The 14,408-nt window shown below is 45.1% G+C and overlaps 1 protein-coding gene across 4 annotated transcripts in view; it reads left to right on the forward strand.

Moving 5' to 3' along the window:
- The first annotated feature begins 5,302 nt into the window (after positions 1-5,302).
- NPTN (neuroplastin) overlaps positions 5,303-14,408 on the forward strand; it is a 58,238-nt gene continuing 49,132 nt past the window's right edge. For 2 of the 4 annotated variants that reach the window (XM_042804041.1, XM_042804043.1), the window contains exon 1: positions 5,304-5,536. In XM_042804041.1, coding sequence (XP_042659975.1) covers positions 5,449-5,536 — 88 coding nt within the window. In that variant the 5' untranslated portion in view covers positions 5,304-5,448. Of the gene's footprint in view, positions 5,537-14,408 lie in introns of all 4 variants that reach the window. The other 2 variants (XM_042804042.1, XM_042804044.1) reach the window with 2 other exon arrangements.

The following is a 14,408-nucleotide window of genomic DNA, read 5'->3' on the forward strand; positions in this document are numbered from 1 at the left end:
CTCCAGCCTGTTTTGTCACTCTGGACCATGCTGGGGATCACCTGGCTGTTTCTGACCCTGGTTGTCCTCACCAAGATTGATCCTGAGCTATGGATTGATTTCTCAGCTTGATCTCAAGCCTACCTTATTGCTGTGGACGTGCCTGATGATTGGGACTCTTGGCTGACCGTGGATGCCCCCTGCTCTCCTTACGCAGATACCTGGGGGGGTGGTCGTTCCCAACCAGCCATGGTGCCCCCATCCCTTAGGGAGCAGTGCCCTCGCTACTCCTTGGCACAACACCCCTGCTTGCTGTGGGCACCCCTTGAACAATGCCAAGCCTGATCCCTAGGCTAACAAAATGTGATAGGAATAGCTTGGGTGATAAAATGGCCATCCCACACAGGACACAGAGATGCCCCCGTATGCAATAAGAGAGCCCATTTCCCTGCTCTTCTACCTCTTCCACAAGATAAAGCTAAACCTGAGCGGCAGGCCTTGCCCAGGGTGGAGCAAGCCCTGCACTAATCCATGGGTGCCACCTGCCGTCTACTTCTGATGGCATCACCCACAGCTTCACCTTTGCCTCATGCAAATTGCTCCCGATGTTCAGGTTTTCCCCTGTGCCTTCTTGGAGGCCTCTTGCTGGGACCCACAGCGTGTGAGAGCGAGTTGGGGTGCAGTGTGGCTGACCCTGTGCATCCTGCCCGTGGAGGGATGGAGCTGCTCCCAACGAGAGCAGGAGGATAACGTTATCCCTTTCCTTGGGATAATGAGGTCAGGGAATAGTTCTCATGTATCTGTAACTGGAAACTAAGCTATTGGACCCGGTTCCCTAAAAAACTGGGTGGAGAAAAACATTACCACATGGCTGAGCTGGATGAACAATTTGCAATTGAGAGAAGTAACTTTGAGGTTGGGTCAGAGAGCAGAAAAAGCACTTTCCTTTCTTTTTGTCCTCGCTCCTTTTCTGCCGAAAATCAGGTTAGACAAACTTCAGATTCTTGTCATAACAAAGATAAAATCAAATGTGACGATATTTCTCATTGGACTATTTGTTTACATTGCCAATCATTCTGACCAGAATTACCCTTTCTGTTACAATGTTTGTCTTGCGTGAAAAGACATTTCTTCTCAGAAAAAAAAAAAAAAAAATCAGTTAAAACATTTTAACCAGTTCTGACAGGAACACTTGAACATGTAGGAGGATGGGAGATTGCTCGAAATAACCAAACCGCCATTACCCAGTGGGGTTGAGATGTGTAAGCCAGCTTTCTGCAAAATAAGAGGGAATATCTACATTCTCTTCTCTTCACTACCCTAGGATCTTTCCTCTCTTTTTTTTTTTTTTTTTTTTTTTTTTCAGAAAGCCTGTTTCTCTATTTTATGAGCTTTTTCCTTGCCTCTCATTCCTCAGTGTGCTACTTCTTTTGCAGTTCAATCCTTCTCTGGCTATTTAGGATGAAAACTTGTAAGGAGTCCCCTGTGCAGCACACCCCTGTCTGCAAGAAGAGCCAGAGCGCCCTTCTGATGAGTCACTGGGATGGGTGTCACCCCTGTCTGATAGCTCCATTCTGTTATCTGATTAGGCTAATGGTGTTCCCCCACCCGATGTTGTGCTTTTGGAGAGATTTATGTACATTAATCAGATGTATAACCCAAAGGCCAGAGCTACCTTTTGGGATGCTTTACCTCCGGCAGTACAGCTCGCCGCAGAGCCACACACCTCTGCCACGCTGCAAGGCAGGCAAGGACCGCCGAGGGCCAGAAGCCAGAGTTTGAGTCTCTGCCCTTATATAACGTATATACACGCACACACGTATTGCATTGTGTTTGCTCAATCTTCTCTCCCCCAAAGCACACAAAACAAACGCAGTGCAGTTATCTTAATCATGCGCTTAACAATGCAGCCTCACAGCGCCGAGGCATTCTGGTTTGCAAATACACCCCGTGTGTGCGTGTGTGTGTCTACGAGCTGATCTGAGCCTGTTGGATATGGATCTGTGTTTTTCCTAGCATGTCGCCCTCAAAGTATTAACTGATGTTATTCAGCGTTTTTCAGCCCTGAGAGCAGCTGCAGTCGCTGAGTTTCACTGCTAGACGTCAGCGAGTGTTCCATGCTCTACCCTACATTTTCAACTTGCCAATAATAGATTCAAAAGAAGGTGACTGCAAGTGAGACTTCTAGAGGCAAAGCCTTCTCCAAGTGCCAAAGCATATCAATAAATACATTGATATAACAGGGATCTCTTAAAACACTTCAAGTTGCAAGAAGAGAGGCTCAAAGATCATCCAGTAAAAAGGACCGTGCCTCTTTGCTGCTCTGCCAGTGCGAGAACTGAAACTCTTTCCCGAATTTGCTGCTTGTTATGTTTTGGCTTATTTTCTTCCTCTTTGCTTGTTTCAAATCCAAGATTTTCTGTCCTGCTTTTGCTGAAGGCCTAAGGAATAGTCAGAGAATAATCAAAATTAAGACACCCCGGGTGAAAAGATGGGTCTTGACTGAAGGGCAGGGATTTTGAGTTACTGTATTTGGAAACTTTGACATGCCTGAGTTCCCCCTGCCACTCAGGAGGTCAGGAATCACCATACCTACACAAGCAAAAGACATCATCCATAAGCCTGCGAAGACTCTGTCTGGTGGAATACCAGCTTTTGTAAAAAACCCTGTCTCCTCAGTACCAAGCCACTGCATTGAATTCACTGCTGGTGAATCTGCCTTTTCTCCACAACTCCACTATAAGTGCAGCCTGTTGCAAGGGGATGCACTCGTGCATGGTAGAACAGGGTTTTACCCTATACTAACCATGGCTGGATACCTGAGTATGGCATGAACAGAGCTTACTATATATATTAAGGATCTGTAGGAACCTGTTTATGTCCCCCAAACGACTCTTGAAGGCAACAGCAAGCTTCGGATCTGGTCCATCAGCATAATCTTCTTCTGGCCGCGGCAATCTTCTGCTTTGATTTTTTGTGCTGTATGTTCACAGCACCTCTGAGTCAACCACAAACCCACAAGTTAGCTCAGTCTGTGCAGCGTCTTCGCTAACCGCTCTGAGTAACCATCCCTGATCGGAGCCTTCGAGGGAAACCCCGGCGTGCCCCAGCAGAGCAAAGCTCCCAGCAAGCGCCCGCACCAGGGTGAACCCAGCGGTAAAGGGGCAGCAGGTCCCCGGGGTTGTCCCCAGGACAGAAACAGAGCAATGCGAATGTGATGGGTGAGTTATGCAATTGTGGGGAGAAGATCTGGCGAAACAACAGTGTGCTGAGCTGGTTACAGAGGGAAAAAAATAAGCCTTCTGCTAACTTCGGCCCAGGCCTCTGGCAGCGTGAGTCATGGTGAGCTGCCATGGTTACGAAACAAGTATTACTGTGCAGATACCAACCATGCTTAGAGGCAAGTACATCACTGACTAGTTCCAAAAAACAGTCGAGTGTAGGTAAGGCCTAATACCGAGTGGGTGTTTGCAAAAAGGAGAGTTATAGCAAAATCCTCTGGAGCTAATATTCAGCAGGCAAAACAGCATGCAAAGAGCAGAAAGCACACCACCATGTGAAACCTTGATTTCTGGATCTTTTTGCGTATTCCTTCTGGTTTGGAAGGGCTACTGTCAGAACGGTTCCACAGAGAGAAGAAAAAGGATGTTTCTGCACCATGGCAAGAAAACAAATAGTAGTGTCACAGATGATTCAGCTGGCACGAATAGTGAGTCATGGAAATGCACCATGGAAATTCTCCAGCGCAGAATCCACGGCACAGTGGAATATCTGATGCGCATCCAATCTAGCACCACAGCATCCTTGGAGAGTTAGGGGCAGCCAGGGTTAGTACAGCACTAGCACATGCCTAAACGTTTCTCACGTGTGACCTCAGCTCTGTGAAGCTGCAGTTGTTAAGCCCACGATCGTCATCAAAGTCCTTGAAGTGCTCAAGCAGCGATTTCACTGGCTTCAAGCCAGTAGCGGGTTTTTCATAAAAAAGGTGTGTCCCATCCTCCTTTTCAGTCTTTGAGTCACACCAACAATAATATGACTCTCCTCTGAGTCTGTTTGCTAGCGATCAGCTGAGAATACCCAGGCCAGGGTAAAGATTGAGGGATTCAAAGCCAAGTGGCTGCTTTGAGGGGCGAGGGGGAGCAAGGGCATGATCTGTGCAGCCGCTGCATGCTGTGCCCTGGGCAAATAAGCTCTCGCTGTCACGGTAGATTGGTGTGAGGAATCACAACTGTTTTGGATGTTTCCAGCACGAGGTGAGCAGGTTCTGCACCTGCTCCCCAGTCCATCGCGTTGCAGGTTCACCGATGCCTGCAGAAGACTGGCAACAGAGGACTCGACAGAAAGAGAAGAATCTGTTCTAGAGGGATTTTCTGCCTTTTAATTTTCCAGCATCCTTCCCTACTGGTCTGTCCAACAGTCTCCTGCAACTCTTGCATCTCCCCCACTTCAGGTGTGTATTAGAACAAGCAGCTCACACTCAGCAGCAGGCTCCAGCCGTTCGTGCCATCCCTTGAAGGAGAGCAATCAGAAATCTGGTTTAAGTAACTACACTGAGTTTACCAGCAGCTGGGGTCACCAGCGCAGCAACCAGTGTAAGGAGTAGATCCGACCTTAGCATCTGTTTTACAGACAGGAAAACAAAGAGAAAACTTGCCCAAAAGCTCATCAGCGGTCATTTTTGAATGCTTGGCAAGCCCGGTGAACTGGGAACGAGCTTTTATGCCCAAGCCCCACCACTAATCTGGCGCAAACACCTTCAGTTCTTGTGGCCGTAGTTTCCTACCCGTGCAAAAAGAAGAGGGCCTTTGGAAAAACACATTAACTATTTTTTTTTTTGTGTGTGTGACTGATAAAACGGTATCTAATGTCGCTTTGGTCTTCCACGGCCCTAAAGCTGAGCGCTTTGGGATGGATTCTGCATCCCTCCGACACCCCCCGACCCCCGCAGAATGGCGCACAGGTCTCCTCCGTTACCCTGGAGGCTACGCCCGCCGCTCCCGGCCTGACTCTCTGCCGTTACTCGGAGCCCACGGAGCCCACGGAGCCCACGGAGCCCACGGAGAGGCAGGGCGGCGTCCCGCGCTCCCGGCAGCCCCGCTCCCCCGGCGGCAGGAGGGACGGCCCTGCAGCGGGGGGGGGGGGCGCCTCCTCCTCCCGCCAGCTCGGCGCCTGAGGGGCGGGGGCGGGGACAGGCGGCAACATGGCGGCTGAGGGGGGCGGGCAGCGTGACGCGTGACACACACCCCCCCCCCATACACACACCGTCGCCCCCCGCCCCGCACGGCGCGCGCGCCCCCCCCCCCCTCCCACCCCGCCCCGTCAAATCTCGCGAGAGGTGGCGCAGGCGTCGCGAGAGCGGGCGCAGCGCTGCGGTAGGAGGTCGGCGGAGAAGGACGGAGCCGCTTCGCTCCCGCCGCCCGCCTCACCCTGCCTCCTCCTGCCTCCCCTCCCCGGCCCGCGGACAGGAGGATGCCGCGCTCCGGGCCGCTCCCCGCCGCCCTCTCGTTGCTGCTGGTGACGGCCGCCCTCCTGCCGGGACCCGCCGCGGCGCAGAACGGTGAGGGCGGGGAGGGGAGGGGGGGGGCGCGTTGCTACGGGGGCGGCTGGTTGCTACGGGGGCGGGTATGGCGGTGAAGGGGAGTCAAGCCGGTGGGGGGTGTGTATGTGGACCCTGGGCTTCCGCGGTTGTCCCCTGAGCCCGGGGAGGGGGGGCTCGACCCCGGGTTTTGGGGGGAGCACCCCGGGTTTTGGATCCCTGAGGGAAGGGGGGGCTGGCAGGGCCGCGCCGCGGCGGTTCCCCCCCCCCCCCCCCCGCTTCTCCTGAGGCGTCTCGTGCTGCCGGTAAAATGGAACATCTCCTCCCGCCTACTAAACCTGCATCTGCCGGGCTCCCTTAAATCATTTATAATGCAATAAACCCGTAGTTCCTTAGCAACTAAAGAGGTCTTCTGATAGGAGCGTAAAAGAAGGAGGAAAAAAAAAAAAAAAAACCCACAACCTCTCTTCCTTGTAGGATAGCATGAGCTAAATCTAGCGCGGCATGCCTCCTCCCTGATGAGTTTGCAGCCAAGTGCATGACAATTAGTGGCAGAATCAAGCAGGGCCAAGAGGCTGGCCTAACCGACTGCGAGCCTCCTGCTCGAAGGAAGGTCCTGCAGCGCTTATAAAAATGCATGTCTTATCGTGCCATCCGAAGGCGAGAGCGAGCTGTGGAGGCAGGTTTCATCTGCTCCAGAAGTGCCCGAGCACAGTCTTTCTGGAGCGGCTTCTTATGCAGCATCACGGTGAAACTAATGTCAGGGATGCTTTGGCCTGTAAATGCTGCAAAGGGCAGGGATCTTGGCTCACAAGAGACTCCAGTTTATGTGCACTGGGAAAATTTACCTTGAAGGAAGGGATACCTTACTAATATACCAATCCCACACAAGTATTCATCATTTCATACTTCTTTCTCTCTTCTTCCTTACTGCTCTGCAGATATTGTTCAGTCCAAGCATTTTCCCTCTAGTGAAGTAAATTTTGCCTTGCAGCATGAAGTCAGCTTTGTTGGCTCTTTACTCTAGAAGAAACGCTGAGGCTTTCAGCATATTTGTCAATGCTGGGAGAGATGTAGATGAAAGAAATAATGTCCCAGGGATGCCAGATCAGAATTATTGCTGTAGTATGTGCAGATTTTGCAGTCTGAAACCAGAACCGAGCTTCATGTCTCTCTCTGCTAACCAACCAGAAGCAGCTTTGGCATCCACACTGTATGAATGAAAACTGTAGGCCTTCTGCAATATGAGGGACTTTTTGTGGTGCTTAAAAGAGCCTGGGCAAATCCCACTGGAGTTCAGTGGGAATTGGGGACCTGACTTCCCGTGAGCTTCCAGGAATGTGCTGCTGAGTTGTGGATGAAGTCCGGTTCTCTGTTGCAGAGATGCTGTCTGCTTCCTGTGATAGCTGTCCCATCTGAGCATCACCATCACAGGGTTAATCTACCGGTGCTGTGTTTCCTCCCCTTGTATCTGGGTGGATTGAGATGAGCAGTCTTCTGAGGCGCAAGTTAAATGGGTCATGGGCCTGAAGCTGTTCCTGTGCAGAGTTAGCAGGCAAGGTGTCAAATGCCGGCAGCTGGCATAACAATTCCAGATAGCTGGTAGGCAGTGCAGACATTCGGTGTTTGACAGCAGTTATCTGTCTGGAGGTCGACAATAAAATAAGTTTTTGGGATAGATGGAAGGCTTTAGCCTTCCAGTGTCTTAATCATGACTTCCACTCTTGACAGAAGCTAACCAAGCAGTAGCAGTTCTTGGTGTGAGGTAAGACTGTAGACCCCAGGTGTATCCTGAAGGCTCATTAATTTTTATGTGGTTAACTAGAATCATCCAAGCAGTTAAATGGTAAGGGAGGCTGAGTATTTGTACTGCTGTAGGAGTTTACACAGGTGAATGAAAATCTTCTTGGAAAGGAGGAGAGCGCTTTCAAGTCAAGTGAAAGGTGGAGACTCTTCTGAATAAGGTTTACTGCTGCTGTTGAATTTCTACACCAATTCGAATGCTGTTGTAACAGAGGGAGACAAATTTAAAGATTGTAGGACCTGCCGCAGAGGAACTGTTTTCTTTCAGCAAATTAATGGCCTGTGAGATGCTTCATGAAACAGAACAATTCCTCTTTTGCTTTGGCATGAAGAACAGGTACAGCCATTTCCTGAATTGTGTATACTCCTTGTAAGTCTTAAGAAAAATGATGTTTTGGTTTGAACAGGCACGTGCTAGTATGTCAGTGACAACTCCTTTAGAAACAAAACATATCTAACACACAGGTTTATGCTTTGAAGGTATGTGGAAGGATTCCAAAGTGTATATGCAAGAAGTGCATTATCTATTATTGATACAAAGCTGCTAGTATAGCAAAAGGTGATAGTTCAAGTAACACATGTGAGTTTAGAGATGATAAAAGAATGGTAATGTTCATGTTGAAACTGCAGGGAAGGTCACCGCTCACCTTGCACAGAAGATGCTCAGTGGAATATTGAGTGTCTGTGGGAAGCAGCCTTTTTTTCTGCTTCTGACAGGAGATCACGGTTGAATTGCCAGTGATTTTTCCAGAGTTAATGTAATTCAGAATATTTTGAATCAGACTCCCCTATAGATTTAAGCTTACTAAAACTGGAAAGAGGTTTTTGACACCCGTGTGGATTATTTTTTAAAGCTCTTGCATAAATACCTAAAGATCACAGAAAAAATTGCATGTCAGAAATGTAATTTTTCCTGAATATTCTTCAGAGAAACTTGCCAGGTTCTTCAAGGCTGCGTTTCTGATGCATGCTAGCTTGTCACTTGTATCCAGAGCATAGTTTAGATGAAGTGACGGAAAGGAGGGTTAGAAGAGAGATGAGGAAGCATGAGGAGGAACAGCTGGAAAAAGCCAGTCTGTCAAGATCATCTGTGTTAAACCTGTAGTTTCCAACTGGTATTTGTTGGAAAATCACTTCAGTGCTTCAAAAGTGACAGCATCCTCCTTATGGAATGGTGCTTGACTTGCTCTTTGGTGATGAATAACATGCCTTTTCCAGTTGCTGTTTTTTTTAACCTTTGCGATATTTTTGTCTCTCCAGCTGCTTGTTTAGAATTAAAGACTTCAGTGTACTAATATTTTCACCTCAGAGTGTTTGGATTTAAAGGAGCATGGCTGTATCTTTACTGTTGTCTAAAATAGATTCTTGGACTGCCCCCATGAAATCCACAGTGTTTCTTCAGCGCACCAACACGTGCTAGCAATTTGTCAAGTTCTTCCCTTTTCAGAGTTTTGGTCTGGCAAAGTGCGCTTAAATCCAGACTTTATCATGTATTGTGTAGAGGAGGGAATTCTTAAACATCATCACACTTTTAAAACTGAAAGCTGACTTGATAAAATTGTTTGGGTTATTCAAAGCTAGACATAAGTGGAAATAAAAACATATTGTTAGGTGGTACTTGCTTACCTCTGTTCTCTTCATCTGTTTGGATGAATGAGATGGAACTAACTAGCTGTCCAAAAATAGAACGTGCCTTTTCTGTTGGCAGAAACCAATAGAGAAATGACCATAAAATCAGGCAAGAGTAGCTTCTTAAAATTAGTTTCTTCTTAAAAGAGTAAGTGAAAACCCATCCTTTTATGCTTGTAATGCTGTTTCTGACTAATGATTCTCATCCATTTTGCACTGATTGTATTCTGACAGGATTTTAATGGTCCCCAGATAAAACTAAGGAACAGTTTCATACAGCATTTATGGAGCATGAGTGTGGGCTGGGCATCAAGGAAAATGTTCAAAGTTCTGTTCTCTTTCCCACCATCGCTATTCTCCCTCCTACAACTCCCGCATAGGAAACTTAAATACAAGCAGTATGACTAAATTGTATACGCTCGAAAATTGCACGGAATTCTGACACATCTCAGCTAACAGGTAAAGAGGTGATGACTGCTAGTACCTAAATTTCAAACAATAGTTTTAATTATGTCGAATTATGCTATTCAAAGCAAGGGCCGCAGTGAAACTACTTCTCAGTGGTGAAATACACTGAGTCTGTTAACTGTCCTTATAACATAATACAGTATGAAGACTACTTCTTGCTAGATTCATGAATGAGGTGCATTCTCTCCTTCACAATGAGCTGTTTCTTTTGCTGTAAGTACTACTTTAGAGTCGGCAATTGTAAAAACTTGCATTGTAAAGGACAATGATAGCCTGTGATTCATCCTTGGGTTGTAAAGCCAGAGTGTTCAAACTCTTCTTAACTTCAAGTGCTGGAGGTGCTGCAGCTGCCGCTGTTAAGATTGAAAGTTAGATACTGTTTTTGCTTATCTGTTAGCTGGAAAGTTCTTCTGTAAATCTAACCTAAATCTGCTTTCCTATTCTTTTAGGCTTTTTATACTTTTTATTCATGCAATTTAGAGTGGGGGAGGAGGGTGTTACCTTCTCATCAGCAATTCCTTTCTGTACTTCTCCAGGTTAATTGTAATGGATGTTCTTGGTAACTTGTGTTTTCCTGGCTGTTCCTGCTGCTTTTTGGTGGATTTTCTTAAGTCACGTTTTCTGGAGTGTGATGTGTAAAACTAGATGCCCTTCCACTTGGGACCAGACCAAGATTCAGTGGAGTGGAAGGATCACTTGATGTGTCTTACATATGGCATTCCCGTTTGCATCACAAGACAAATGGTTTCTTACACTAAAACATTTTTGATTCATGTCCAGTGGGATCCTTTATGGTGGTCAGATCTTACATTGCAGGACTGCTACTTTGCGTTCTTCTACTTCCTAAACCAAGTAGTTCTTAGATGTTCTTATTAAGTGGCATCTCGCCTCCTTCTGATGTCTTCCCCCCGTTGTCAGAAGTCCTATTCCATCTTGAGCATGCATCCCTGCTTTAGCTTGCTTTGGTTTTATCAGCTTAAGAGACCCTCTAGCCCATCATCAGTCTTCGTTCTGTTTTCCATCTACTTGTTCATGTGCTGTATCTCAAAAACACGCACATGGTACACCAAGCTACATTAATGAGATTTTATTTTTGGTTATGAGGCTCTTGTATAGGGCAGTATTAAAAGCTTTACTAAAATTAGGAAAACTGCGTCTGTTCTTTGTCCTCTAGAGTCACCTTTGGTTTTTATTAACTTTATAGTAGGAGGTCAGATTGTCACAGGCAAGCTGGATCAAACCACGGGTAGGTAATTCAGCTTGTTTTTTCCCTCCCCTGGGCTTTTCTCTGTTTTTGAGCACTTCCAAGCATATTTCTTCTTTTCTTTCTGGAGACTGAAATTGGATTGATTGGTTCATGATTCCACAGTCTTTCCTTTTTAATGTTTTAAACATGGTCACCGTCTGCCCTTTCCCACTCACCCACCTTCCACGAGTACTGCAGAAGGAGTTGCATTAAACCCAGCAGCTTGACACCCCCAAACTTTCCAAAGCAACCTGTAATCTGGTTTTAGAGCTCTTCCCCGAGACTGATCGCTATGATCATACATTGTTTTGAATGATGGCAAGATCTCCTTCCAGTCTTTTCCATGCACCTGAGCTTTCTGCCCACGCCAAAGTTGTGCTGGGGTTGTTTGCAGAAACCCACCAGTGGTTAAGGTGCTGCTCCTGCTGCCAGAGCCAGGGGCTGAATGTGCAGATTTAGCATCTGATCCTGCACACAGTCCTGCTTGAGGACAGCCTGTATATGTTCAGTCAAACGTCTTAAAACAAGGTGCTTATCAGTATTTCACAGTGATTGTAGTGGCTTGTCATTTTTCCCAGTTAATTCTAGAATATGAAACTTGACTTGTGTAAAGTTGGAGGAGGGAGAATGGCTGTTAAAACATAACTCGTGAGTTATCAGAGCTCCATATCAAATATAATACCCAGTTGTTCAAATAATGGTAGTTATCTGAAGCATTATTTGTGTGCCTTTAAAAATCATACTTGATGTGTTAAACTTATTTTCACTCGAAGCTAAACAGTTTTTTGATGTCTTTTTTTTGGTGTTGAAGGAGATTGACTCTAAACTAAATATAATTTCAACCTGGATTGAATGTCTGTAACTGTGTCAAAACTTGAAAGTATTTATCCCCTAGTAAGATAACTACTGTAGACTTTTAAAAATTCATGCCCTGTTGGTAAGGTTGAAGCTTATTTGGGTCATCTCTGTGGCTGAAGTCACCGCGTAGGCACTGATGCAAATTCATTCAAGGAAAGAGACAATAATTTTTCAGGCTGTGAAGGTTTCTTCATCATGTGGTGTCAGAAGCTGTAGATCTGCTATAATTAAGAACGAAGTTTTTTGAGAGCAAGATGGGCGAGTTGTTTGTTTGTTTGTTTTTTTCACCAGTCCTGTTAAGAATGCAGTGGAAAACAGCACCGTCATGTCAGCATAGTATTTCGGCTGCTGGAAGGTGTGTGTGTGTGAGGGAAAGTGTGAACAGTGGGCTCTGATCCTGGGAAGCAGATGTGGAGTAGATATGACCCCAGATGGCACACTGTTGAAGAGCTGTAGGATAGGACAGGCTTTATCTTGAAATGGCTTTGATGTTGAAAAAGGGTAGGAGAGCAGAGATCTTTGCTTTGCAGCTGCTTTTGAAGGGAGGAGGAAGTGGCATCGTGTCCGTCTTCTGCTCTTTGGGGATGTAGTTGTAACTTCGGTATGTAAGGTGGAGTCTCAGGGACACAGTGTTTATATTGGCTGTGTTAGCTTTTGATATCAGGTTGGAAGCCTTTTGATGTATCAAAGAAAATGCAGGGGCAGGGGTGTTCTGAACAAACAAATTTCCCAGATGAGGAGGAGGAAAAGTGCCCAAGACAGTAGGTGACTAGCTAAATGGATTTGCATTGTGAGACCTTTTTGTAGAGAAAATTAGATCATAATGTCCTGTTCTGGTTTGAATAAAGAATAAAATAAGGTCTTCGATTGCTCTAATTCATACAAGCTTGTTTTACATTACATGTTTTAAAATGCTACATTAACGAATCTATTGAGCCAAAGTGCTACTTAGTGTAGCTACTTCCCACGTTTTGTGAATTGTTACCAGCTTTGAGTATACATAGGGATCATGGTGGCTCTCCCTATAGCTTGTGTGTTTGTTTGGAAACCTAAGCTAAATGCATTTTTTAACAGGCATATCGAAGACCTGAAAAAGTAAGAGGAAGGGGAATATAATGGACTAGAAAAGGGAAGGCATGAAAAGCTGCAATCAGTCCAAAACATCAGCAGTAGAAGTGGATGAAAAAATAATTTAATTCTGGGAGGTTGGTAAAACTGACAAAGAATATATTTTAAATTAAAAAAGAGAAGATTGAATTTAAATGCCTAGAAAAGAGCTTGACAAGGATTTTGGCAATGCACTAGGCTCCCAGCAGACATCATGGCAGACCAAAGGCAGACTGAAATAATTCAGTGAAGGCGTACAGCAGGAGTTTGAAAAAACAGATGCTTGAGAGCATTTTTAAAAACTGAGTAGATACCATATTGACTGATCACTCTTGGATTTTTTTTTTTTTTTTTTTTTTTTGCCTGGATTATTAGAAAAACTTTGTAGTGGTTAGCTAGGATAATCTACTTTATGTAAATGTAGAAGTATTTTAATTCCTGTCATTAATTCAAAACTCCTTATAATTAATTAATGCTAAACTGGTTTAAATACAGTTATAAATGGAGTTCAGCTGCAGTGTTTTCTGTTCGTCTTGTTAAATTTTCGCAAGCATTAAGAAGCTCTTCTCTTTCCGTGATGCTAAAAATAATATGTAATGACTGATACAAGCATTCAGAATATTATGCGATACCTTCTCGCCTGAGGAAAATCTGAAATTAATATTACAGTCCAGACCTTAAAAGAACAATGAGGATTGCCACGGAGATGGTTCTGTAAGTTAAGGTTGTTTGGCTTGGAAAGGAAAGGAAGGTGCTTTGACACAGGATCTGAGATTGAAAGATATCACAAGACCTGGATATGGGTGGTTGGTTTTTGTTTTTTTTTGTTGTGGTTTTTTTTTTTTTTTTTTTTTTTGTGTGTGTGTTTGTTTTTTAATTCTTGGTACAGTAAAGGATAATTAACAGAACTGTAGTTGAGAAGGACAAAATAAATGCTCTGTGGGGATTATGTTGATCTGTGATACATAGCTTTCCGTGGCAGTGTGAAAGCTCGTCTCTTCTCTTGGGCACAGGACTGACAAGATCAGCTGGGCTACTGTGTGTGCAAGGATTATTTTTTTCCCCTGAATTATTGGTGGGGTGAAGGGGTAGCATGGTGCTAAAAATCCATAGTGTTACAGGTTTTAATTCCCTGTTTGAGTGGGTTAGAATCATTGTTACCAGGAGGTAATGCAGGCTGACAGAGCAAAGAATGAGAAGATCCATAACATACAGCTTTGTAGTATGTTATTGATCTTGTCTTCTATGTATCTTCAAGCAAGGACAGCAGACTTCAGTTGGTTATCCTTTGATTGTAGATTTCTGCTTGAGGCATTCTAACCTATATGTACAGACAGTTTATCTAAAGTAGCCTTTCACAGGGAACATAATATTATTTTGTCCTCTCTCCTTTGCTTTAAGCAGCTGACTCCTGCTCTCACATTTTATAGTATTACATATGTGTGTGACTTTTATAGTAGTGTGATGACATATTAATTCACATTTTGGGAGGTCTAGTTTGAAATGGGAAAAACTTCTATTACGGTACCTAACTTGAAATATTAGTTCTGCAGTGATCCTTAATCCGTGCAGTCCAGTGTAATCTTTATTTAGAAAGGGGAGGGTATACCAGAAAAGATTTAAAGCTATTTCAGTGAGGGTTGAGGAGAGAGTTAAGAGCTTGAGATCAAAGCCAGGAATAAATGACATGGAGGAAAGAAATATGTATATAAAGCAAGTCTGATGGATTTAGCACAGTAAGAAATGTGGTAACAGGATGTACAAATTGCAGTTTTAAGCCAG

The sequence above is a fragment of the Tyto alba genome, unplaced genomic scaffold, assembly GCF_018691265.1.
Source record: "Tyto alba isolate M040663 unplaced genomic scaffold, T.alba_DEE_v4.0 Super-Scaffold_41, whole genome shotgun sequence".
NCBI lineage: Eukaryota > Metazoa > Chordata > Aves > Strigiformes > Tytonidae > Tyto > Tyto alba.